Genomic DNA, 25078 nt, shown 5'->3' with positions numbered 1-25078 from the left:
TGTCGCATAGACCTATTGCGTCGCTTCGGCTTCGCATATACTAAAATTGGAACGATACAGAGAAGATTAGCATGGCCCCTGCGCAAGGATGACACGCAAATTCGTGAAGCGTTCCTCATTTTGTTATTTTACCATAAACGGGGAAAAAAATACCTAAGAATAATCTTTATCGTTTAGTCACTAAACCCAGGATCCACTAAACTTTAGTGGACACCAAAATCCCCAAACCGCCAAACGGAATTTTCTGTGAAATTCTGCTTACACACAATCGCGCAATGATCAGCACATCATCTGAGTAGCATCCATCTACACTCATGCGGATATTTTACCTGCGTGAAGCTGGCCCCCCACCCCACGCAAATATTTTGCAGCCAAATAGGTGTCCGTATGGGTCAGTGTGACACCTGAACTGTAAGAAGGGTTGCTTAGCGTACCCTTCATATACTGGACTGTCACAAGCACCATTTGCGTTGCTTCGGCTTCGCATATACTAAAATTGGAACGATACAGAGAAGATTAGCATGGCCCCTGCGCAAGGATGACACGCAAATTCGTGAAGCGTTCCTCATTTTTCAATTTACTATAAACGGGAAAAACATACCCAAGAATAATCTTTTGTTTAGTGGAAACCAAAAATTCAAGACATGGATGTTTTTTACTAGTGCACAAAATGAGCCGTTCATGAACATCACCTTCAAAAATCAACACATTGTTGCCAGTCAAAAATCTACTCCACAATGGCAGCTGCCCGCTTCCCCAAAGTACTTTTAGACATTTATTGAAAAGGACAACCAACCAAACACATCAATACAAAATGTTAACATATGTACCATGAAATAAAGTCAGTTCAGTCAGTGAATATATTCATTTAGTAATCAAATGAATTTCGATTACTAAAGCGAAACTAGATTAAATCGAGGGATTATTTTTCCCGTTTGTAGTAAATTAAACAAAATGAGGAACGCTTCACGAATTTGCGTGTCATCCTTGCGCAGGGGCCATGCTAATCTTCTCTGTATCGTTCCAATTTTAGTATATGCGAAGCCGAAGCGACGCAATAGGCTCATGCGATAGTCCAGTATATGAAGGGTACGCTAAGCAACCCTTCTTACAGTTCAGGTGTCACACTGACCATACGGACACCTATTTGGCTGCAAAATATCCGCATGAGTGTAGATGGATGCTACTCGGATGATGTGCTGATCATCGCGCGATTGTGTGTAAGCAGAATTTCACAGAAAATTCCGTTTGGCCGTTTGGGGATTTTGGTGTCCACTAAACGATAAAGATTATTCTTAGGTATTTTTTCCCGGTTTATGGTAAAATAACAAAATGAGGAACGCTTCACGAATTTGCGTGTCATCCTTGCGCAGGGGCCATGCTAATCTTCTCTGTATCGTTCCAATTTTAGTATATGCGAAGCCGAAGCGACGCAATAGGTTCATGCGGCAGTCCAGTATATGAAGGGTACACTAAGCAACCATTCTTACAGTCCAGGTGTCACAATGACCTCTACGGACATTTATTTGGCTTTAAAATATCCGCATGAGTGTAGATGGGTGCTACTCAAACGATGTACTGATCATTGTGCGATTGCGTGTAAGCAGAATGTTACAGAAAACTATACATAGAAAAGATCGGCGGTGGAACGCAATCTGATTGGCTGCATGAAATATTATGTAAATATCTTCAATGCCATTGGTGCAGCCAAAAGCCTCGCCTCCTTTCCACCCAATGGGATATGCAGCCAGGGTGTGTGGGAGGGTGCTTCTCATACAATCTTGCAGCGACAGCAGTGTTAGAGTTTGGGGGAGGGACAACTGTAGCAACAGTACGAGCTAAAGAATTGACACATTTTACAATATGTACAATCATTGAAGTTTACAAGCATACAAGTTGATTTCGATCACGGCTGACAAGAGCGCATCCAATGAATGCTTGATGCATTCAAGTGCAGTGGGAAATTGAAATGCTTTTGGTTTAAAGGCCAGTGTGAGTTTAACATGCTAGCGGTGTTTTGCATCAGTTTTGAGTATATTTACTATTTAGGGCCCTTTCTTCTGCAGTGCTAACGTTCCTCTTATCATCATCGATGTCCAAGGCAGCAACATCACTGTAATCATATGACGTTGGCCACTACATTTAACTCTAATCAAATTCGCGCCTGTCGAGGAGCGATATCCTGTGAGATACCTTTCTGCGTTCTGCAATCACTCACTTGTCCGTATGGGTCAGTGTGACACCTGAACTGTAAGAAGGGTTGCTTAGCGTACCCTTCATATACTGGACTGTCGCATGAGCCTATTGCGTCGCTTCGGCTTCGCATATACTAAAATTGGAACGATACAGAGAAGATTAGCATGGCCCCTGCGCAAGGATGACACGCAAATTCGTGAAGCGTTCCTCATTTTATTATTTTACCATAAACGGGAAAAAGAAATCCAAGAATAATCTTCATCGTTTAATGGACACCAAACCGCCAAAGGGAATGAGTGTGCTGCTCTCTAGTGGATGTATTGAGCGTTGCAGTATTTACCCAGATTGAAGGTTTGGGTGGGATTTAACGCCACAGGTGGCAACCGTGTGCAGGCAAATGTTTCAACCACTATGAATCACCCTCTTGAAACGTATCCAATGCAGCCACAAGGTGGCAGGCATGCAAAGGACAATGTTTCAATGACTTTTGGAGATATGATGACGCTGTTCCAACTACGTCCCACCGCCCGGACCCCTTGTCTCCATGCACACCGCGCCACGCTGTTACAGACGTCACTTTCCAGGATGGACTTCATTGCCTGTCACGCACATGCACACTAATGAACGGCGAGACACGCACCATGAGGTCAGTTTCGCTCATATATTTGACTATTGATTGACTTAGTGATTGATTTACTGTGACGGGATAAAAAAGTGTGACCGATTGATATTTTCACTCATTCATGGATCTATTCATCCATTGGTAAATCGTAACTTCTTAAACTAGTCTGCTCATCATACATTTTTGTGCGTGAGTGTAAGTAACCACCTTTTCATGTATTTGTACCCCTTTGCATCTGAGTGTCTTTGTGCATGTCTTGATGTGTTTTTGAGCGCGTGTGTCCATGTTTTGCATGCTTTTGTGCGCGCATACATGCACATGCATGATTGTGTGTGTGTGCATGTAGGTCAGTGTATTTGTTCTCGTGCGTACTGCTGGGCCTGGCGGATTCTGAGTATATGGTGTCGCTGACTCAACCCTTTGGAAGCTTCCAGTCACCACACTTCCCAGCCACATATCCCGACGACACGTGCCATCGCTGGGAAATCCGTGTTCCCGACGGTTTCCGTGTCCAACTGGACTTCAGCCATTTTGACCTGGAACCTTCTGACTTGTGCCAGTGCGACTACGTCAGGGTGGGATACTCATACGAACAAACACAAACTTGAAGAGCAAACGGTGGCACGTGATCTTGCGTGCACATGCACAGGTGGAGGCTGGTGGCAGGGCCTTGGACGAGGGCGGGGCTTCCATCCTGGGAATATTCTGTGGCAGTGAATCTCTGGATCCGGAGAGCGTTCCGGGTCCCGAAACGCTTAGCACTCCTGGCAACGTCGTCAGCATCGTCTTCTCATCCGACTTCTCCAACCCGCAAAACTTCTCCGGCTTCCAAGCGCACTACAGCGCAATTGGTGCGTTCATCTGCACAACGCCTCTACGCGTCGGCCTCACGGTTTAACTTTAATTTTATAAATGTAACTTTTTGTTTGTCCCGTTGCCAACCTGAGATGTGGACGAGTGCGCGGAAGGTGTGGACGAAGACGTCGCCTGCGACCACCTGTGTCACAACTATGTGGGCGGCTTCTACTGCTCCTGTCGCCATGGTTACCTGTTGCACCCTGACAAACGCACGTGCACAGGTCACACCACGCACATCCGAACACACACACTGAAGTAATTTCTCCCCATCACTGAATGCTTGTGAAAGGCTGAGTTGTTGGTTCAAAATGTCCTTAATGTTTAAACATGCTAACAACCTTTTAACCTTCTAGCTACACAACAGATAAAACAATTACATGTGTGTGTATGTGTGAGGCTGCTGTGTGACTGATAGTGCTGGCGGAATACTTGTAAATATTTACATGTACTGAATTTTTCTACTCACACAGGCATGCACAGTTGATTGATGAAGTGTGTATTCCTATTTTGTGTATGTGTGCAGTTGAGTGTAGTGACCTAGTGTTTTCTGAGCGTGTGGGTTCCCTGAGCAGCCCCAATTTTCCATCACCATACCCAAAAAGAACTGAGTGCTCTTATATTATCCGGGTGGCGCCGGGACTCAAGCTTCGCCTCCACTTTGATGATATGTTTGACGTGGAGGATCACCCGGAAGCCCTCTGTCCCTATGACTACCTCAAGGTACACACACACACACACACACACACACACAGAGTGTTACGCATGCACACACACATGCCAAGAGTGAATGTGTGCGTTTCAGATCCGAGCGGCGCCTAAAGAGTTTGGGCCGTTTTGCGGTGGTCAGTCTCCTGGTGTGATCCAGACCGACACCAACGTCGTTATTATCTTGTTTCACAGCGACCACTCAGGAGAAAATGTTGGATGGAGGATGACGTACACCTCCGAGGGTAGGTCGCACACACGCTCAGAGCAAGCATGCTAAGCTAATGTGTGTAAGTTGTCCAGGTGATGGAATTTTGTCTAGTGGACTTTTCTTTGTGGTCAGAGATGATCTTCGATGTTGACATAAAGAATTTTGCTCTCTTAGGCCCCGCCCTTTAGGAAACACAGCTCACCTGGCTTTTGGCATTTTAAAATCACGTTCTCTCTTACACACACTCATATGCTTTCTCGCAAAGACATACTGTCTCTGACATAAATTCTTCACCCTCACTGACCCACTTAGAGTGAAAATGAAGTAAAGAAATATGAAACGTCTCCAACACACAAGCGTCCACTTGAACAAATCCTCTTTTTTTGACAACTCCTGCCTTGCGTTTATTCCCTCAAGACAGGAAGTCCATGTGCATCTCCAGTGCATCCAACCAACGTTACGGTGAGCCCGCTCCAGCTCGAGTACTCAGCTGGGGACCGCGTCCGGGTCTCGTGTTCTCCAGGCTCCATGATCATCAAGGTTCACTTCCTCTTCCAGCCTCTAGCCATGGTTGTTTCATGATTGTGATACACCTGACTCATCTTGGCTTCCATAGTGTATCTCTGGTCTCCTCTTACCCTGTGCTAGCATTAGCATGGGTGCAGCTAAAATGCCACAAACCATTGCAATTCTTTGCTGTGATTATTGGCATAACAGAAGTAGCACACACGACAACAAAGTATAATTAAAGGCATTACACAACAACGTCTAAATAAGATCCTCTATAATACTTTTAAGTGTTTGTTTTTCTACGGCAGGGTGGTGAGCGCGTGGATGGAGACTTTGAGATGCTCTGTCAGGAAGATGGCACCTGGGATACCGCACTTCCTGTCTGTCAAAGTAAAAGTAAGAGTTGCTCTGGTTTTTTGCTATTTTTGGTTTGATCCTTTGTGTTTGTCGTCATCTGTGTTTTATGTGCGTTCTGTCTGATGTCACTTTTGGTGTTTTGTGACATCTCTTGCCTTTAAAGTTCCTCATTTGGTGCCTCTTACTTTGGAAATAAATGGGTTTGTTGCAGACTGTGTCAGATGTCATTTGCAAATGTGACTCTCATGCGATCATTTTTGGTTTGTCCAACGTGTGTCAGATGAGTTTGGCTGCGGCCCAAACAATCTGAGTGTTAACACTGCGCCAGGGGTGGAGCTTCCATCCTGTGTGCCGGGTGAGCGATGACGAACCACCCAGTTGCTTTTTTGACACGTCATGTCGTTTCACTGGTCTCATGTTATGTCACCTGCTAGCATGCGGCCGCCCGTCACGTCCGCTGGCCGTCCAGGTGAAGCGCATAGTCGGCGGTCGCGCTGCAGAGCCGGGGAACTTCCCTTGGCAGGTTCTGCTGAGTGTGGAGGACACCAGCCGTGTCCCGTCGGAGCGCTGGTTCGGCTCGGGTGCCCTGTTGTCGGACACGTGGATCTTGACTGCCGCCCATGTTGTGCGCTCTCGCCGCCGGGATGCCCAGGTGGTCCCCGTGGCCCCCGAACACATCAAGGTGATGGCAGACAACAGTATTTGATTTGATCATTCATGCTTTGAAAAAAAAAAAGACTTACGTGACAGCACCTGTTGTCTCCCAGGTGGTGGCGGGTGCAGTGGACGTGCGGGACAAGCAGGCATCGGCCGTCCTTTCCGTGTCTCAGGTGCTGGTCCATCCCGACTTCCGACCCAGTGACTTTGACAATGACATCGCCTTGCTGAAGCTGAGTGTCAAGGTGGAGCTGAACCACGATGTCCAGCCCGTCTGCCTGCCGTCGCCACCACAGGTAAGCAAAGTAGTGCCACCAAAAATGAAATATTGTTTGCTTCAAGTTAATTTAATGAGGGTTGGAAATGACAAAAAGTGCCCTGTTCTGCGTTGTTTAATTAACACAGCAAGATGTAACTACCATGAAAGGAATTAATGCTTAGATGTTTATCTCATATTGTCTCATCTTTTAATCTGAAACCCCAAATGTCATCTGTATACAACAAACACAAAGGAATTGACCTTACCATTCCAATACGTGCAATTCCATGTTTTCCGACTTTCACATTTGTGACCTCTACGTTCGACAGGATGACGCCACCTCTCCCCCACCCCACTCTCTAGGCGTAGTCGCTGGGTGGGGGGTGTCGCACCCTGACGTTACCTCCGACCTGCTGCAGTTTGTTCGTCTGCCGGTGGTCCCGCAGGATGAGTGTCGCGCCAGCTACGCAGCCCGCACGGGAAGCTACAACGTCAGCGACAACATGTTCTGCGCTGGCTTCTACGAGGGTGGCCGCGACACCTGCCTGGGCGACAGCGGGGGCGCCTTTGTGGCTGAGAACCCCGTCACCCGGCAGTGGGCCGTGTATGGCCTGGTGTCGTGGGCTGGTCCCGAGGAATGCGGCAGCCGGAGGGTGTATGGCGTCTACACTCGCGTCAACAAATACCTGACATGGATACAGCAGCACCTCCTGGTATTCCTGTGATGATGTCACACGCAGCATACGATTCTAGCACACCTATAGTCTAAATATAGATAACACTGTGGTTTACTTATACCTAGCCATAGTCAAACTATAACGAATGCTGTGGATAACACGTCATGTAGGTAACAGCATCACATGCTAAGTCCTAACTACACAATCTAAAATCAGCAAGGCTATGCACATTAGTTAAAGTAGAAATATCATGCTTACAAATCCTTCCTTTTTACATTTTACTCATTCAGTTGTGGTCTATATAAAGTGAAACAGCAAAGCTTTTGTCTGAATTCCTCGCCTTCATAGCATCACAGGCCCCTCTTTACTTCTCTTCATGTTCTGAGGAGCTGCTCAGAGCAAGCCATTTTGGTGCGCTCTTTAAATGCAAATGAGATACTTCACACCCCGCTCCTTCCAGGCCATAAGACATATTTGTAGTTTTTTCTATCGGAGGTAGCGTTTACTTGCGTCGCAAACATTTTGATCGATAAAAAGATGTGAACAGTAGAAGACTTGCCCGTACATCACACGTAACAAAATAAACCCCCATATTTAAAAATAAAACAGACACTTTTGATGCAATTCATCTGATACAACTACTCAAAATGCATCCAAAAGGCTCTCTTGAGTAATAAAGGTGGCGGATTTGTGAAACCGTTTGGCCGCACCCATTACCTTGTTTGGTAGTGCCACCCCAAAAACTGACACAATAGATGAAAATACGTAACAGAAAATGGATAAAAGTGAACGGAGTAAAAAATATGATGTGTCTCCTTTAAGGTATCATCAGCCCTACGTGTTATCAATGTTAGCAATCATTCCTGTCAGCAGGAGCCAAAACAGATACATGCATGCACAACCATGGAACATGTTGCATTAAATTACACTGAATATTAACCAACTATGTTTTGTTAGTAAATCACGCTGGCAGGAATCTGCAGGTAACCATCACATTTTGCACACTTGCAAGATTAGTAAACTAGTCGATTAAATGTTACGGTAAACTATACCCTAAATTTATAGATTTGACTGAAAATGACATGTTTTCTCAGTTTGTTCACATGACGTTCGTAAGGTGAGCTGTGATGACATGGACATTTTCAATCAATAGCAAGCAGCAAATGGCTGAGATGGATGAAAACCGATGAATTGAAGAGCCTAATTCATAAACTACAAACGGACAAAAATTAAACAACGACAGTTATTCGTACGCCAATTCTACGACTGAGATAAAAAGAGACAATTAACTTGACTAAATAATGTAATGTCTAATATGTACTTCTGTCGAAGGTCATATGCAAACAACACTTCTGGTTACTCATGAGCGTTATTGGATGTGTCGTAGTATCTGAAATACTACTGCCTCCTGCAGGACTTTAATGCCAATTATACAATTTGAGTGGGAAAATGTGCAAGGAATTGTATTATTCTCAACCATAGGTGAATATGTAATATATAACGACCATAAATCTATATACATATGTTGATAGATTTGTGAGGTGTGCCGTTCCTGGAGGGATTGCAGTACTAGATTGATGCGTGGAGTGGACAGAGCAAGTACCTAATCAACCTCCCTGGTCCAATAATCAATTTAATATGGTCCCCAGATAGAGGACGTATCAGCTTTTATACTGATAAGACAAGATACTACCTTTGATCTAAGCAAAAGGCCGAGGAGCGATAAACGGAATAATCAAAGGTGAGGATTTCCATACACAAGTTTAATTCTCATCAGCTAAATGTCAAGCAACAACTCAATAGAGTTTTGAATGATAATGCATTGATGTTGTTTTCAATTTGCACATCGAACAAATGTTTGTCAATTACTCCTGTGTTTATGGTTTTACTCACGTGGTTCAAATAGAAATAGAATGCGGCGATAAACTTATCTCTGCGTGAGAATAGTTTATTAAACAGCTGACAAAAATAGTCATTTGCAATAACAAACTTATGATTAGGATTCATTTGGATTCTTATAATTATATTCATCACATACATACATACATACATACATACATACATACATTTTTCTTTTTTGGCCCTGTCTGCACAACTTTGCACCGCCTCCTTTCTATTATGCGCAACGCCCCCCGGTCTCTTTCATTCGCATGGGACTAGTATCTCCCTCCTTACTCCGTCATTGCATCTCCACGCACGCAGTAAAAAGAGACGGCCACTTTACCAATTGTAGCTTTAATCAGAATGGCTCTGCTCAAGCGTCTGTTGTCGCTCAAGAACGAGTTTATTCTCTATGCGACTCCGTTCCTTCTGCTGCCTTTGCCGCTCGTCATCGGCACTTCGGTAAGATATTATACACCATTATTATTATTATTATTTTCATTATTCCCTTACTGATTCATTTCGAACACGGGATGCTAAAATGACGCAACAGTCCTCGACGTTTCTCCTCGACTCCACTCGAATAGGTTTGACTTGCACCTGTTGCTCATGCACTATATACACACGAAATTCGTGAGAACGGGACTCGGTGTAATAAGCTGTGATTTTAACATGAGGGGTCTTCTCCAGCGTGGGAACCCCTCCGCGTCCACGCTGTGACAACGGTGACGCACGCACGCACTAACACTCTTGTTATGATAAGACTTAAAATCACGAACTTCTTGTGCGTACATGAACAATGTGAACAAGTGTTCTGGCCTAGGAGATAGTCTGATAACTCATCATCAACAAAATAAGTAAGAACTCATCATCAACAAAATAAGTAATCTAAATTCCTGATAACAGCCATCAGCGCCCTTTGAATCATAGTATCGGTTAATTACGTAAGAGCCATGATAGTAAATGCTGAAGTGTTTTGACAGGAAGCAGCATGTGGCTATGTGATCGTCCTCATGGCGGTGTACTGGTGTACTGAGGTTCTCCCACTGGCGGTGACGGCCCTGCTTCCAGCGCTCCTCTTCCCGCTCTTTGGAGTCATGGAGTCCAAGAATGTGAGTGAAAAGTACCTTTTTAACTTTGTCACATACCCAAATGGTGAGTTTTCCCCTTCAGTGTGGATCCGACGGTGTTTGCTTTGATCATGGTGTGAAGAGGTGAGAATGCATCTGACAGTTCCTGGCTGAGGTTTCTCCTGCATGTTCTTTGTCTTGCTGGAGGTTCTCACCTGAAGTGGCTCAGTGTAATTTTTTTTATAAACACTTTTCCAAGTGCAAGAGGGTCTTCGTTTTGAAGATAGCCACGACAACAGGGCTGGATGTAAAAATTCTTTCAGGGAGTGCACAAAGCATGGCAGAGAATGCGGGAAAGTGTGTCAGACTCAGAATGACCAGTGAAGAGGAAAGCTTGAAGTTTGTGGTTTGAATTTGAAATATGTATTTTGTGGCACATGCTCTGACCTCATGCTGTTACCTCTGTACATTTTATTAGAGGAGATTGAAGACAGCAAAAAAATTGGAGATTATGGTGTGCAAGTATTTTAATTATCCAGAAAATTTGGGTGGATATCAACTCACGGTGGTATCATGGGGTTTAGTCACATTTCATATGAAAAGTAAAAATTTTGGGGGAGGATTATTTTGAAGACAAAAATGTCAAAATATTACTTTTAAAAAGTCCATTTATTTCTCTCGACAACATCAGTACTGTGCCGCTGTTTCTCAGGTGTGCATGCAGTACCTGAAGGACACCAACATGTTGTTTGTGGGGGGTCTGATGGTGGCCGTGGCCGTGGAGCACTGGAACCTGCATAAGCGAATCGCCCTGAGGGTGCTCCTGCTGGTTGGTGTACGACCAGCGCTGTGAGTTGCATCTGTCGTTGTGTTTCCAAGTTCCTTTTTTTCCGAGCTGATGATTCATTCGCGACAATTCCTCGAAATCAGGGCTTTTCAAACTATTTGGGTCAACTGAGATTTTATTTTCCAACATCATCTCATCATAACTACCATGTGCCCTAAATGGCATAAGAATGAAAGTTTTAATGATTTTTTGAAAACAAGTTTCAAGTAATATTGTAGTATTTTTTTGTTTTTTTTTAACAAGTCATATTTTAGCAAGTGGATATAAAAAATAAAACTTTATTTCCATATACGGCTTGAAAGAAAACTGAAAGAGGCTTTTATTCTAAAAGACAGGGAGGTGGTACTATTGGAGGATTTGAGGACCTTTGTTTAAGAACAACTGCTCTAACACAGATGGTTTTTTGACCCTTGTCGGCAGGCTGATGCTGGGCTTCATGGGCGTGACGGCCTTCTTGTCCATGTGGATCAGCAACACGGCCACCACAGCCATGATGGTGCCCATCGTTCAAGCCGTCCTGGAGGAGCTCAGTAACAGCGAGGCGCAGATGCCTACCATCCTGAGCTCAGAGGAGGTTCAGACGTCAGAAGTGAACGGCAACCAGGAGAAACAGACAGATGTCACAGGTGTGTGGATGCTGGACTCTTCGGTACCGTGTTTTTCGCTTGCTCCTCTCAGACCCTGGTCTCCTGTTTGAAGGTCCTGTGGTGGTGACTTTCTTGGACACCTCCGTTGAGGCGACTCGACAAAAGGAGGCAGCGGAAAGACGGAAGATGTGCAAAGGGATGACCCTTTGCGTCTGCTACGCCGCCAGCATCGGTGGCACCGCCACGTTGACGGGGACTGGTCCTAACTTGGTGCTCAACGGACAAATGAGCCAGTGGGTATTGGGATTGATTGGTGAATGGCAGTGGCCCTTTGTGCAGTTTCACCCCTGGGCCTTCAATAGAGACCTAATCCATCCCCTTATACCTCTACTATCATGTTGCAACTATAGAAACTGTCACTGTTATACAAAAACACTATATAGCAGTTTGGAATAATTCAAAAACACTATATAGCAGTTTGGAATAACATCATTTTTAAAACCTACTCAGTAGAGTTGCTATTTATGAAACATTGTGGTGCAGATGGCTGCAGATCTAATCGAACTTGGCTTGCTCTAACCAGCCAATCAGAGGTTGACGTTATTGTAGGCCATCTAACTGGCCTCTATGAGAAATGAAGGCCACCAAGCCATCCATTGGTCATTCTGTCTGCGAAATTAAATTGTCACTGCAGCAATATTCACACACATGTATTAATAATATTGAACAACCAAGTGGGGATTAAAAGACTATTCAAATGTTGCATGTAACCACACAGGTAGAAAAAAAAGTCAAGTTATGCTTAGTAATATTTGTACAATTTTAGCAAAGTAGGAAGTAATATTTTTGGCAAGAATATAAAATGGCATTGATTAATCATTACACAACCGAATGGAATGTGAACTCTGAGACGTAGTTTTCAACTGTAAAACTAAGTTAACCTTCATATTGTTGTCTTTCAGACTATTTCCTGAAAATGGTGACGTGATCAATTTCGCCTCCTGGTTCGGATTCGCCTTCCCCAACATGATGCTCATGCTGGTGATGGCGTGGTTGTGGCTACAGTTTGTCTTCATCGGATTCAAGTGAGTGACTGAGAAACTACATGGCAGAGGTTGGGCACTGAACATAGAGGGACTTTCATTTCCAGCTTCAAGAAGACGTGGGGCTGTGGCTCTGAAAAGACGGAGAAGGAAGTGGCCGCCTACCAAGTGATCCAGGGGCAGCATCGTCGTCTGGGGCCCATGTCCTTTGGCGAGTGCAGCGTCCTGGGTCTCTTCGTTCTGCTAGTGATCCTGTGGTTCTCCAGGGACCCTGGCTTTATGCACGGCTGGGCCACTAACATCTTCAACTCCAAAGCAGAGTACAAAACTTTTTTTTCTCACCCTAATAACACACTGGGCTCTATTTTAATAGACAGCTCACCTGCACAGTGATGCAAGTGCCGTCGGATTTTCAGAAGAAGACTTACTGCCTGTGTTTGCCAAATTAGCAGACCGGTCTCTATATTCCCGAATGTAAAGTGCAGTCTAACTTACTTTCTTTAGGTATTTTCATAGACAATCATAGTTAGAAATGGGCGTTTGAGCCATTGTGGGACAACAAAGCCGACGTTTGCCGGCCAATCGAAGGGGGTCCCCTTATTCCCTTTAAAGTCAGCACAAGAAAGCGATGCAGTCGACATTGTAGAAGCTTAACGGACTTAGTCAAATCCATGCAGGAGATACGTTTGTGAAGATGTGCCAAGAAGATCTCCATTTGTGTATGATGTAAAGTTAGCCATAGCTAGGAACAGCCATCCGCGCCACAATTTAGACCTGGTTTAGCCTGTTTTTGTCAATACTACTATGTCCCTGAATTGTTAGCTGTGCCAGGGGCATGCCCTAGAAAATGCTCACAGTGCACTGGAATACCTAATGAGGCACAGCACAGTCTGCCAAACCTAAATGATAAACTGAACTTGCCATGTCACAAAAATGAAGCAGTGCCAGTTTTTATAGTGAGAACACATGCGCCTGTTCACGAAAGTAGGGCCCTTTATATCTTGAAGTCCACGTCGTATGACAACATCACCTTCCATTCAGGTACGTCACAGATGCCACTGTGGCTATCTTCATTGCCATCCTCCTCTTTGTCCTGCCATCAAGACCCCCACGTTTCTGCTCATGGAAGACAAACAATTTCGACATAGGTTGGTCCATCAAAACGTTGTCGCCGTGGAATGACACAACACTGACAACTTCACTCTGTAGCATCCGATCAGACGTCCAGCTCCTCTTCACGTCTGCTCAGCTGGAAGGTGACCCAGAAGAAGTTACCATGGGGAATTGTGCTGCTCCTTGGAGGAGGCTTTGCACTGGCCAAAGGGAGTGAGGTAGGTGGAGGACAGACACGAGACTACTAGTTGCTCCTAGGAAAAGTCTGAATCTTGATCACGGATGCTAGTGCTAGTCTTACTGTACTGTCAATCTGTTGTCCATCTTAGCTCTTTTAGACTTTCAAAGGACATCTTTTAACATGTCCTTCAATCTCTGATACCTTGAATGTACGATTAGTTCATGAATTGTTTACAGGTATCGGGACTTTCCAGGTGGTTGGGAGATCAAATGAGTCCCTTGAAAGGCATCCCACCATGGGCAATCGCCATTATCTTGTGCCTCCTGATTGCAACTTTCACAGAGTGCGCCAGCAATGTGGCCACTGCGACACTCTTCCTGCCCATCTTAGCATCATTGGTAAGCAATAGAATAACAATTTCAAAGACAACATCATTTGATGTTTGGTTCAACGAGGTGAAGTGATTCTTTTCAGTCGATTTCCCTCAATGGCAGCCCAGCATTCAAACACCCCCCCCCCCCACCGAGTGGCAGTTTGCCTGTTTTGTTATCCGTGTAGTTGCTCATTCAAGCTGAATGTGTTAAGTCCCATTCCCCAGGGGCCCCTCCTCCCATTCATAACCTGCCAACACGCCATTTCAAATCCTGGGCCTTGCAATGCAGCCCACCCCGCCACGGGCTGAAGAATAGCATTACTGTGTACCTTGGTCGGGGACTACGAGTGAGCGCCAGTGAGTCGGGTTGCGAAACATGGTACCGGTTAAATGGAGATATTTAGTCAGGGTGAAGACAAGTAAAAGAAAAAATCTCCTCAGCTACAAGCAACTGAAAGTGATTGGGGTGGGACAAAGTTATAGCTTGTGAGTTCCTCTTGCGTAAGCTATGATAAGTAAAAATGTACCAGACAGAGGACTCAATGCAAGTTTGAAGTGTTCGGAGTTATTGAAGCTAGATATCTTTGCTAGTAGGGGGTCATTATGAATCTTCCAAGGGGATGTGATAATCACATTCAAGACATTTGGTCAAGCTTGTGGAGTTGACTTCTTACAGTTTCCTATTTTATGGTGAGAAATCAAGTCTCACTCTCAATAGCCGAAATGATACTGAAGGATTTTTTCCTTTGCTTATTCCAGCTGATTCGGGGATGGCTTCTCAAGACTTTGTTCTGTTCAGTAAATACATGCTTGCCAAATTTCAAGTTGTTAACATAAACTATCTTTGGGGCTTCAATTAAAATAAATCCCTTCGCATTGTTTCATTATACCTTTGGCAAACCCCTTCATTGTTTAATTTGCTGTTGAATCCTTTCAAGTAAAGATTATGTCTTCCCACACGCAATAAGAACAGTCCTTGAATGGTTCAATAACATATGTTGGTGGCCACAACCTATAAATCAGTGTGGCCACAATTCCGATGAAGGGCTGTTACCTATGCCGTGTATTCTAAGAAGCAGAAATTATTCTGCCCTTGTGAGGTGTCATGCTTTCAGACTCATGTTTGCAGGCTGCTATTATTGCTAGCAATGTTCCACTTATTCTCTATTTCAGATGCAATGAGTCAGCCCTGAGTTTGCAGGAATTCTCCTAAATTATGCCCGTCTGTTGAGAGTTTTTTCAATGTTCCACTTATTCTCTATTTCAGATGCAATGAGTCAGCCCTGAGTTTGCAGGAATTTGTCTAAATTATCAGTTTTTTCTTTGGCGGTTACCAGCTGACGTCGAGCGGAGGATTGAAGTTGATCCTTGTTTGATTCCACAGTCGCAGTCCATTGGAATCAACCCATTGTACGTCATGGTGCCTTGTACCCTGAGCGCCTCCTTTGCCTTCATGTTGCCTGTGGCCACGCCACCCAACGCCATCGTATTTTCCTATGGATATCTCAAGGTTTCGGACATGGTGAGTGTGGTCTATTGGCCTCGGTTCGTCCTATGTGGAACTAGCATAGCTAACCAGTAAGTTGAATTACCTAGCTGTCTGTCAGTGAGTCTATTATGTACCTACAACCCCACATTTGTTAGTAGATCCACCCATCCGTCCGTCCGGCCAGCAATTTTGCCATCTACACCTACCAATTAAGTTAATTTGTGGGAGCAGTCCATTCATCCATGTTTGTATGCCTCTCTGTTCGACCTTCTCTCATCTTTCAGGCTAGGACTGGAATAGTCATGAACATTATCGGCATATTGTGCATCACGCTGTCCATCAATACCTGGGGTCGGGCAATGTTTCACCTGGACTCCTTTCCTCCATGGGCCAATGTGACTGGGCCCTGATAGTGCCCAGCTTCCCCGCCTCATCAGTGTCCTGCTCTCTGGTCTGAGCCACATTATGGTCTGACATGGTCTGCGCTGCTGACACGCAAGTCTCACGCCATGTTTATTTTCAAGTCCACACTCGAGCCTAGTGGATGACGAATCAGAAGTAGAGGGAAACACCTTCATTTCTATTAATATGATCACAAATCAGATCTTCTTTATCCATAAAACAATGAAAAACAAATGTTAACACATTATGTGACTAAAAGGTGAATTATTTTGAAAAGGCATTTAAAACAAACATCAACCAGATGTTAGAAATGCAGTTGCTTAACCATTTCAGTTATAACAATCCACTAATATCACATTTACATATTGTTTACATGACGTGTTTTCTACTACAAGATGGACATTTTTAATTCATGGCTTGGCTGCTAAAAGAAGAAAATGCGATATCCAACCGAGATGTCAAATTCAGGCCCAGGAAGTAGAAACACTGCAACAATTTGATGCATGGATCATTTTGCACAAAAGCAAATAAACAATAACTTTTACACTTGATCTGTGAGGGGCTTCCTCTCAGCACTATTTGAGCTTTGCAGTATCTTGTGAATAACAGCAAGACTTGTGCCCAACATTCCAATTTTGTTTACTATTCAAACTAGTGCTGTACTTGTGACATTTTGCAATTATGATTATGCAACAATGAGTTTTATCTGAACTGCTGTATTTTTCTACAGTTGTATATATTTTTTTCTCAAGATATGTTTTTGGATATGAAATTTACCAAAATAATTGTCTTTTGTTTCTTAACCTAATAAATGGTACTCCAATGAGGAATTTGACTTTAAATTTATATTTAATACAGAACAGTGATACAAGCACATCATGGGTGTCCAAACTCTTTGCAAAGGGGGGCATATTTGGTTAGATGAAAATGTATAGGTGCCGACCATTCTCGGACTGACATTCCTCCAACCATTACCATTGTAAATTAACTTGTAAATATGTATAACTATATCCTTTGCTGTCTGCAGATAGGTTGATATTCCAAATGAGAATCTATTGTCAATTGCATTATCAGGATAGTTATATATGAAAATAATAATAAATACAAATGAACGATCTTATGAAAGTTGAATGAATTTTTTTATTACATGTATTGAGTTTGTTTTATTATTGTTATTGTATTAATGACGAGGGTGATATTGGTGTTTTGTAAACAGGCCAGGTTGTATCATGTCAGATTCAAATCATTCTCCATTTTATCTTTTTAGTTTTAACTTCATACACAACAAAATACTTCATAATCACAAAATAAATATCCATATAGTCTATTTGTTGTTTGCAATCACTGTGAGTGGGCGGCGCGGACGCGCTGAAGTGTTTGTAGAGTTAGGAGGAAGTGGATAGAGCTTTCACTAGTAGTCCGTGGGTTATTTTGCCTTTCCCTGTGCAGCGTCACTGATCTTAGGGTCTGCTTAGTCCTTGGTGTGCGCACATTTGGATAAGATAGTGTCTGTATCACTGATTATATTGCAAACGGACAACTGTGTCTGCATGAAATGGGAAGGGACGGCGGAGAACGCGCTTACACCCAATCATGAGCGCTCGCTTATGTGCGCGTTCCTGTTCGTACGCGTTTCATTTGTGTGGCTCGCTCCGGGGCGCGCAGGTCCCTGTGACAGTGCCAGCAGGCCACATATTATCGATTTTATGACACGATGCTTCGGACCGGTCTAAATTTAGACACGGGCCGGGTTTGGCCCGCGGGCCGAACCTTAGAAATAATAACGGATAACGTTATCTCGTGATCCTGATACTGACATTTCTTGATGTCATGTCCTTTAGGTGTTTGTTTGTCTGATTTCCTGTCTTCCTGTCTAAAAAAGATTCTGTTGCGAAATTACAAAAAGTTTCATTTCTGTTAAGTTGTGAAATTTTGGAATGATGAATCAGATATTACATTCCATTCTCCCTGCAATTTAATTCTTAAAAGGACGTCAGATTGTATGAATAGTGTATATGTAGCTGGCCTAGCCTGGTCGCTGGTTATTGCTGTCTAAAAAAATTTTTCATTCAAACATAATTGTTGGTTGCTTTTCAGATATAGTAGGTTGGTTGGATTGACCGATACTCAAAAGAGACTGTAGTCCAAAGAGCTCACATTTTGACCCCTTTCCTTAACACAGACAGTCCAGTGCGTAAAATGACCTTTGAGCTATGAACAGTGTAGCATTAACGAGCCTTCCAAGCGTTGTTAAAGTCAGTCAGTTAAAAAGTATAAGTACTTTACTATAAATGCACATCTTGACTGGCTTTGTGGTCATATGAGGTGGACAAAATAGAGACAGCAGCAGCATCAGAACAATATCTGGTAACTCTTTGGAGGGAAGGCACACAAGGTTGGGAAAATCATTGTTTAATTTTTCTTTTCATTCTTATTTTTGCTAATTGTAATTAGTATAACCAATTACTTTAGTGAAGGGTTTATCCTAATTGTTTTTAGTCTTTTATTCAACTGATAAAGTGCAATATTTGAGGTCTGTCGCTACCCATTTGGCTCAGAGCGTGTGTGGTGCATTTATATAATTTAAGCGAAATATTAGTATTTCCTGGAAAGTTTTGTAACAAGTCATTTGCTAAGTTAATATATTTTTATGCTTACAACCATTTATATCGCTACTGTGCTCTGACCATTAAAGTTTTTTCCGCCATTGTGCTAAATCAGTTTATGCGCTGGATAGATTTCTTGTGCGCTGAGAACGTGCGGGCAGTGCGCGATTGCGCACGCGCGCAGTTTAGAGGGAACATTGTACCGAATGTGTTTGTGTTTGAATAAAAGGTTGAAAACACTTGTTATTTTGGGGGACACCAACTCATATAACAACGTAAAACACATATTGTCATATAAAGCAGTTAACCAAATGTCTGATTTTTATGTTTTAATTGGCGAATATAAAAACAAGGAATAAAACACCAGACAAGTTTTGACATAAATGTTTATTTAATAATAGTAATAATAATCCATCCATTTTCTGCACCGCTTAGTCCCCACGGGGGTCGCGCGTGTGCAGGAGCCTATCCCAGCCGTCATCGGGCAGTAGGCGGCGGACAAGGACCTGAACCCGTTGCCAGCCAATCGCAGGGCACAAATAGTAATAATAATAAATATTAAATAATAATAATATTAAAAGTAAATTTCAAACCAGCAATCCAATGTGAAATTGCAGTAGATATATTGGATAACAATATTTAGGTGTATACATGCATACACGTTATCTAATCAAGGTTACCCAAAGAGAAGCATAATCTCCCCGTTGTTGCATAACGGCCAGTGACCTGCGGTGAGGTTCATGACTGGGGAGGCACTGACGTTGTAGCCTCCCTTGCCTCCTCTGACCACATATCCCTGCCGCATACGTAGCCCTGAGTCGCAATGATCCTTCGTTAACACCGCTAGGTATCCAGGTCTAGCCACTCAGGGCAGAAGAGCTGGGGTTCCATCCACGCCGATCAGAGTGAGAACCAGCCGCAGTGAACCACTGCTTTTCTCCTCCGATCAGGGTCCAAGAGCACTGGAGCCAGCCCTGACTAAGCAGTGCCTCCCCAGTGCTCCTCTCCCGGTTGTACCTGCAAAAAAAAGCTTCTTTCTTCTTGAGCAATCTTCTTTGTCCTATGTCAATGCACAACCTAAGAAGATGCCGGTCAGGTCACCATTTAGAGTCAAATATTAACGTGTGTGGTGCAATGTGCTGTTGCGTGAGCGAGGCTTACCCTCATAGAAGACTGAGCCTTGATTAAGGTCCTTCCGCTCTGGACCACCACACCCTGCGTGCATTGTTCCTAGAGTCGGAACTCAGGGGGGCCGCATACGTACCCCCTGAGTCGCCTTGACCCTTCGTTAACACCGCTAGGTATCCAGGTCAAGCCACAGGGCAGAAGAGCTGGGGATCAATCCTCCCCAATCAGAGTGAGAACCAGCCGCGGTGAACCGCTGCCTTTCTCCTCCGATCGGGGTTCAAGAGCACTGGAGCCAGCCCTGACTAAGCAGTGCCTCCCCAGTGCTCTCCTCCCGGTTGTACCTGCAAATAAAAGAGGCTTCTTTCTTCTTGAGCAATCTTCTTTGTCCCGTGTCAACGCACGACCTAAGGAGATGCTGGATCCATTCCTCCAACTTTGCTGTGCTTCCTCCATCGCGAGGCTCCAGGGAAGTCAAAGTACCTAGAGGGAACTCACCTGTGTTGCAATACCTGTGGAGGGAACGGCTGAAAAAGCTACCCTACTCTACATCGCCTAGGTCCCGGTGCATCCTCGGCCTAGTCACCTAAGCTGGACTAGGGGACGTGAATATTAGGGGGAAGAATTGGGAACCTGTTCCAGGTCACCATTTAGAGTCCAATCTTAACGTGTGTGGTGCAATGTGCTGTTGCATGAGCGAGGCTAACCCTCATAGAAGACTGAGCCTCGATTAAGGTCCTTCCGCTCTGGACCACCACACCCTGCGTGCATTGTTCCTAGAGTCGGAACTCAGGGGGGCCGCATACGTACCCCCTGAGTCGCATTGACCCTTCGTTAACACCGCTAGGTATCCAGGTCAAGCCACTCAGGGCAGAAGAGCTGGGGATCAATCCTCCCCAATCAGAGTGAGAACCAGCCGCGGTGAACCGCTGCCTTTCTCCTCCGATCGGGGTGCAAGAGCACTGGAGCTAGCCCTGACTAAGCAGTGCCTCCCCAGTGCTCTCCTCCCGGTTGTACCTGCAAATAAAAGAGGCTTCTTTCTTCTTGAGCAATCTTCTTTGTCCCGTGTCAACGCACGACCTAAGGAGATGCTGGATCCATTCCTCCAACTTTGCTGTGCTTCCTCCATCGCGGGGCTCCAGGGAAGTCAAAGTACCTAGAGGGAACTCACCTGTGTTGCAATACCTGTGGAGGGAATGGCTGAAAAAGCTACCCTACTCTACATCGCCTAGGTCCCGGTGCATCCTCGGCCTAGTCACCTAAGCTGGACTAGGGGACGTGAATATTAGGGGGAAGAATTGGGAACCTGTTCCAGGTCACCATTTAGAGTCCAATCTTAACGTGTGTGGTGCAATGTGCTGTTGCATGAGCGAGGCTAACCCTCATAGAAGACTGAGCCTCGATTAAGGTCCTTCCGCTCTGGACCACCACACCCTGCGTGCATTGTTCCTAGAGTCGGAACTCAGGGGGGCCGCATACGTACCCCCTGAGTCGCATTGTCCCTTCGTTAACACCGCTAGGTATCCAGGTCAAGCCACTCAGGGCAGAAGAGCTGGGGATCAATCCTCCCCAATCAGAGTGAGAACCAGCCGCGGTGAACCGCTGCCTTTCTCCTCCGATCGGGGTGCAAGAGCACTGGAGCTAGCCCTGACTAAGCAGTGCCTCCCCAGTGCTCTCCTCCCGGTTGTACCTGCAAATAAAAGAGGCTTCTTTCTTCTTGAGCAATCTTCTTTGTCCCGTGTCAACGCACGACCTAAGGAGATGCTGGATCCATTCCTCCAACTTTGCTGTGCTTCCTCCATCGCGGGGCTCCAGGGAAGTCAAAGTACCTAGAGGGAACTCACCTGTGTTGCAATACCTGTGGAGGGAATGGCTGAAAAAGCTACCCTACTCTACATCGCCTAGGTCCCGGTGCATCCTCGGCCTAGTCACCTAAGCTGGACTAGGGGACGTGAATATTAGGGGGAAGAATTGGGAACCTGTTCCAGGTCACCATTTAGAGTCCAATCTTAACGTGTGTGGTGCAATGTGCTGTTGCATGAGCGAGGCTAACCCTCATAGAAGACTGAGCCTCGATTAAGGTCCTTCCGCTCTGGACCACCACACCCTGCGTGCATTGTTCCTAGAGTCGGAACTCAGGGGGGCCGCATACGTACCCCCTGAGTCGCATTGACCCTTCGTTAACACCGCTAGGTATCCAGGTCAAGCCACTCAGGGCAGAAGAGCTGGGGATCAATCCTCCCCAATCAGAGTGAGAACCAGCCGCGGTGAACCGCTGCCTTTCTCCTCCGATCGGGGTGCAAGAGCACTGGAGCTAGCCCTGACTAAGCAGTGCCTCCCCAGTGCTCTCCTCCCGGTTGTACCTGCAAATAAAAGAGGCTTCTTTCTTCTTGAGCAATCTTCTTTGTCCCGTGTCAACGCACGACCTAAGGAGATGCTGGATCCATTCCTCCAACTTTGCTGTGCTTCCTCCATCGCGGGGCTCCAGGGAAGTCAAAGTACCTAGAGGGAACTCACCTGTGTTGCAATACCTGTGGAGGGAATGGCTGAAAAAGCTACCCTACTCTACATCGCCTAGGTCCCGGTGCATCCTCGGCCTAGTCACCTAAGCTGGACTAGGGGACGTGAATATTAGGGGGAAGAATTGGGAACCTATTCCAGGTCACCATTTAGAGTCCAATCTTAACGTGTGTGGTGCAATGTGCTGTTGCATGAGCGAGGCTAACCCTCATAGAAGACTGAGCCTCGATTAAGGTCCTTCCGCTCTGGACCACCACACCCTGCGTGCATTGTTCCTAGAGTCGGAACTCAGGGGGGCCGCATACATACCCCCTGAGTCGCATTGACCCTTCGTTAACACCGCTAGGTATCCAGGTCAAGCCACTCAGGGCAGAAGAGCTGGGGATCAATCCTCCCCAATCAGAGTGAGAACCAGCCGCGGTGAACCGCTGCCTTTCTCCTCCGATCGGGGTGCAAGAGCACTGGAGCCAGCCCTGACTAAGCAGTGCCTCCCCAGTGCTCTCCTCCCGGTTGTACCTGCAAATAAAAGAGGCTTCTTTCTTCTTGAGCAATCTTCTTTGTCCCGTGTCAACGCACGACCTAAGGAGATGCTGGATCCATTCCTCCAACTTTGCTGTGCTTCCTCCATCGCGGGGCTCCAGGGAAGTCAAAGTACCTAGAGGGAACTCACCTGTGTTGCAATACCTGTGGAGGGAATGGCTGAAAAAGCTACCCTACTCTACATCGCCTAGGTCCCGGTGCATCCTCGGCCTAGTCACCTAAGCTGGACTAGGGGACGTGAATATTAGGGGGAAGAATTGGGAACCTGTTCCAGGTCACCATTTAGAGTCCAATCTTAACGTGTGTGGTGCAATGTGCTGTTGCATGAGCGAGGCTAACCCTCATAGAAGACTGAGCCTCGATTAAGGTCCTTCCGCTCTGGACCACCACACCCTGCGTGCATTGTTCCTAGAGTCGGAACTCAGGGGGGCCGCATACGTACCCCCTGAGTCGCATTGACCCTTCGTTAACACCGCTAGGTATCCGGGTCAAGCCACTCAGGGCAGAAGAGCTGGGGATCAATCCTCCCCAATCAGAGTGAGAACCAGCCGCGGTGAACCGCTGACTTTCTCCTCCGATCGGGGTGCAAGAGCACTGGAGCCAGCCCTGACTAAGCAGTGCCTCCCCAGTGCTCTCCTCCCGGTTGTACCTGCAAATAAAAGAGGCTTCTTTCTTCTTGAGCAATCTTCTTTGTCCCGTGTCAACGCACGACCTAAGGAGATGCTGGATCCATTCCTCCAACTTTGCTGTGCTTCCTCCATCGCGGGGCTCCAGGGAAGTCAAAGTACCTAGAGGGAACTCACCTGTGTTGCAATACCTGTGGAGGGAATGGCTGAAAAAGCTACCCTACTCTACATCGCCTAGGTCCCGGTGCATCCTCGGCCTAGTCACCTAAGCTGGACTAGGGGACGTGAATATTAGGGGGAAGAATTGGGAACCTGTTCCAGGTCACCATTTAGAGTCCAATCTTAACGTGTGTGGTGCAATGTGCTGTTGCATGAGCGAGGCTAACCCTCATAGAAGACTGAGCCTCGATTAAGGTCCTTCCGCTCTGGACCACCACACCCTGCGTGCATTGTTCCTAGAGTCGGAACTCAGGGGGGCCGCATACATACCCCCTGAGTCGCATTGACCCTTCGTTAACACCGCTAGGTATCCAGGTCAAGCCACTCAGGGCAGAAGAGCTGGGGATCAATCCTCCCCAATCAGAGTGAGAACCAGCCGCGGTGAACCGCTGCCTTTGTCCTTTGATCAGGGTCCAAGAGCACTGGAGCCCCTGAGCACTCACACCCTGAGTCACTTTGACCCTTGGTTAACACCGCTAGGTATCCAGGTCAAGCCACTCAAGGCAGAAGAACTCAGGATCAATCCACCCTGATCAGAGTGAGAACCAGCCTACAAAAGTATGCTCCTATATTCTTGAGCAATCTCCTTTGTCCCATTACAACGCACGACTTAAGGAGATGCTGAATTTAATTCCTTTCACTTCCCTGTGCTTCATACACCGCAAGGCCCCAGGGAAGGCCTACCTGTTGTTGTTGTTGTTGTTGTTGTTGTTGTCAGAGGGTCACTATTTCAGACGGTTCCTACACTCACGGTTCCCATTCATTCAGGTTCCTGGTGGCTCCCTCTTTTGGATCCCTTGTGTACTACCTCTCATTCTCCTGTCAACCCTGAGTAGTGTCTTCAAATATGGCTGCGTCCTTTGTCCCTGTTGAGTACAAAAGTTGCTTATCCATTTCATACCATTCACCATCTTCCTATTTTACTTCTTTTTTTATTATCCCCTACACCAGTGGTTCCGAAACTTTTGCAGGCTGGCGCCCCCTTTGGCTCCCCAGTGAATTCCTAGCGCCCCCCCCCCCCCCCCCCCAAGGCATTTATATAAATAAATAATACATTTATATAAATAAATAAATAATACATTAATAATATCATTACCAATACGTTGAATTAGTGGGAGCACTGAGTTTGTTTCTCAGAAACGAGCCGGTCCCATCTAGACGTAATCGGAGACAATGACACCCGAAGTGATTTAAGGTTTGTCTTTTATTGCAGGATGCTTGGTCTCCATGTGTTGAAGCAGTTTTGAATGCTTCACTGCCTGGTTAGTTAGCCTGTCGCCACATATTAGCTTTGCGGGCTCGACTGGGGAAACATGTCACGTGACGGGGACGAGTGTCTTGATAGTATTAATTGATCGTCGATAAAAAAAAAAATTCTGTGCGGCTTGGCGGCCCGGTACCAAG

General features: G+C 45.6%; 2 protein-coding genes and 6 non-coding genes across 8 annotated transcripts; 5 read left to right on the top strand and 3 right to left on the bottom strand.

Annotated features, from left to right (window-relative positions):
* Positions 1-17: 17 nt before the first annotated feature.
* LOC119133172 lies at positions 18-123 on the top strand. The gene has a single exon (XR_005100093.1). It is a non-coding gene; the product is annotated as a U6 spliceosomal RNA (small nuclear RNA).
* A 344-nt stretch (positions 124-467) lies between these two features.
* LOC119133167 lies at positions 468-573 on the top strand. Its single transcript, XR_005100089.1, has one exon. It is a non-coding gene; the product is annotated as a U6 spliceosomal RNA (small nuclear RNA).
* A 377-nt stretch (positions 574-950) lies between these two features.
* Positions 951-1056, bottom strand: LOC119133171. Its single transcript, XR_005100092.1, has one exon. It is a non-coding gene; the product is annotated as a U6 spliceosomal RNA (small nuclear RNA).
* Positions 1057-1328: 272 nt separating this feature from the next.
* On the bottom strand, positions 1329-1434 carry LOC119133170. Its single transcript, XR_005100091.1, has one exon. It is a non-coding gene; the product is annotated as a U6 spliceosomal RNA (small nuclear RNA).
* A 780-nt stretch (positions 1435-2214) lies between these two features.
* On the top strand, positions 2215-8588 carry masp1 (mannan-binding lectin serine peptidase 1). Its single transcript, XM_037268317.1, has 12 exons — positions 2215-2842; positions 3165-3393; positions 3468-3669; positions 3766-3897; positions 4200-4396; positions 4479-4626; positions 5014-5132; positions 5411-5498; positions 5740-5814; positions 5894-6141; positions 6227-6412; positions 6705-8588. The coding sequence occupies exons 1-12, from the start codon at positions 2817-2819 to the stop codon at positions 7098-7100; spliced, it is 2046 nt and encodes a 681-aa protein (XP_037124212.1). The 5' UTR covers positions 2215-2816; the 3' UTR covers positions 7101-8588.
* LOC119133169 lies at positions 2307-2412 on the top strand. The gene has a single exon (XR_005100090.1). It is a non-coding gene; the product is annotated as a U6 spliceosomal RNA (small nuclear RNA).
* LOC119133153 lies at positions 8589-8776 on the bottom strand. Its single transcript, XR_005100079.1, has one exon. It is a non-coding gene; the product is annotated as a U2 spliceosomal RNA (small nuclear RNA).
* Positions 8777-9191: 415 nt separating this feature from the next.
* On the top strand, positions 9192-16868 carry LOC119132721 (solute carrier family 13 member 5-like). The gene is made up of 12 exons (XM_037268191.1): positions 9192-9395; positions 9917-10045; positions 10716-10852; positions 11271-11476; positions 11550-11730; positions 12400-12522; positions 12588-12800; positions 13522-13628; positions 13690-13811; positions 14011-14172; positions 15532-15669; positions 15921-16868. Exons 1-12 carry the CDS (start codon positions 9297-9299, stop codon positions 16044-16046), a joined length of 1743 nt encoding a protein of 580 aa, XP_037124086.1. The 5' UTR covers positions 9192-9296; the 3' UTR covers positions 16047-16868.
* The last annotated feature ends 8210 nt before the right edge of the window (positions 16869-25078 follow it).

This window comes from Syngnathus acus, chromosome 13, assembly GCF_901709675.1.
Source record: "Syngnathus acus chromosome 13, fSynAcu1.2, whole genome shotgun sequence".
Taxonomy (NCBI): domain Eukaryota; kingdom Metazoa; phylum Chordata; class Actinopteri; order Syngnathiformes; family Syngnathidae; genus Syngnathus; species Syngnathus acus.
This window is presented reverse-complemented; position numbering and strand designations above follow the sequence as displayed.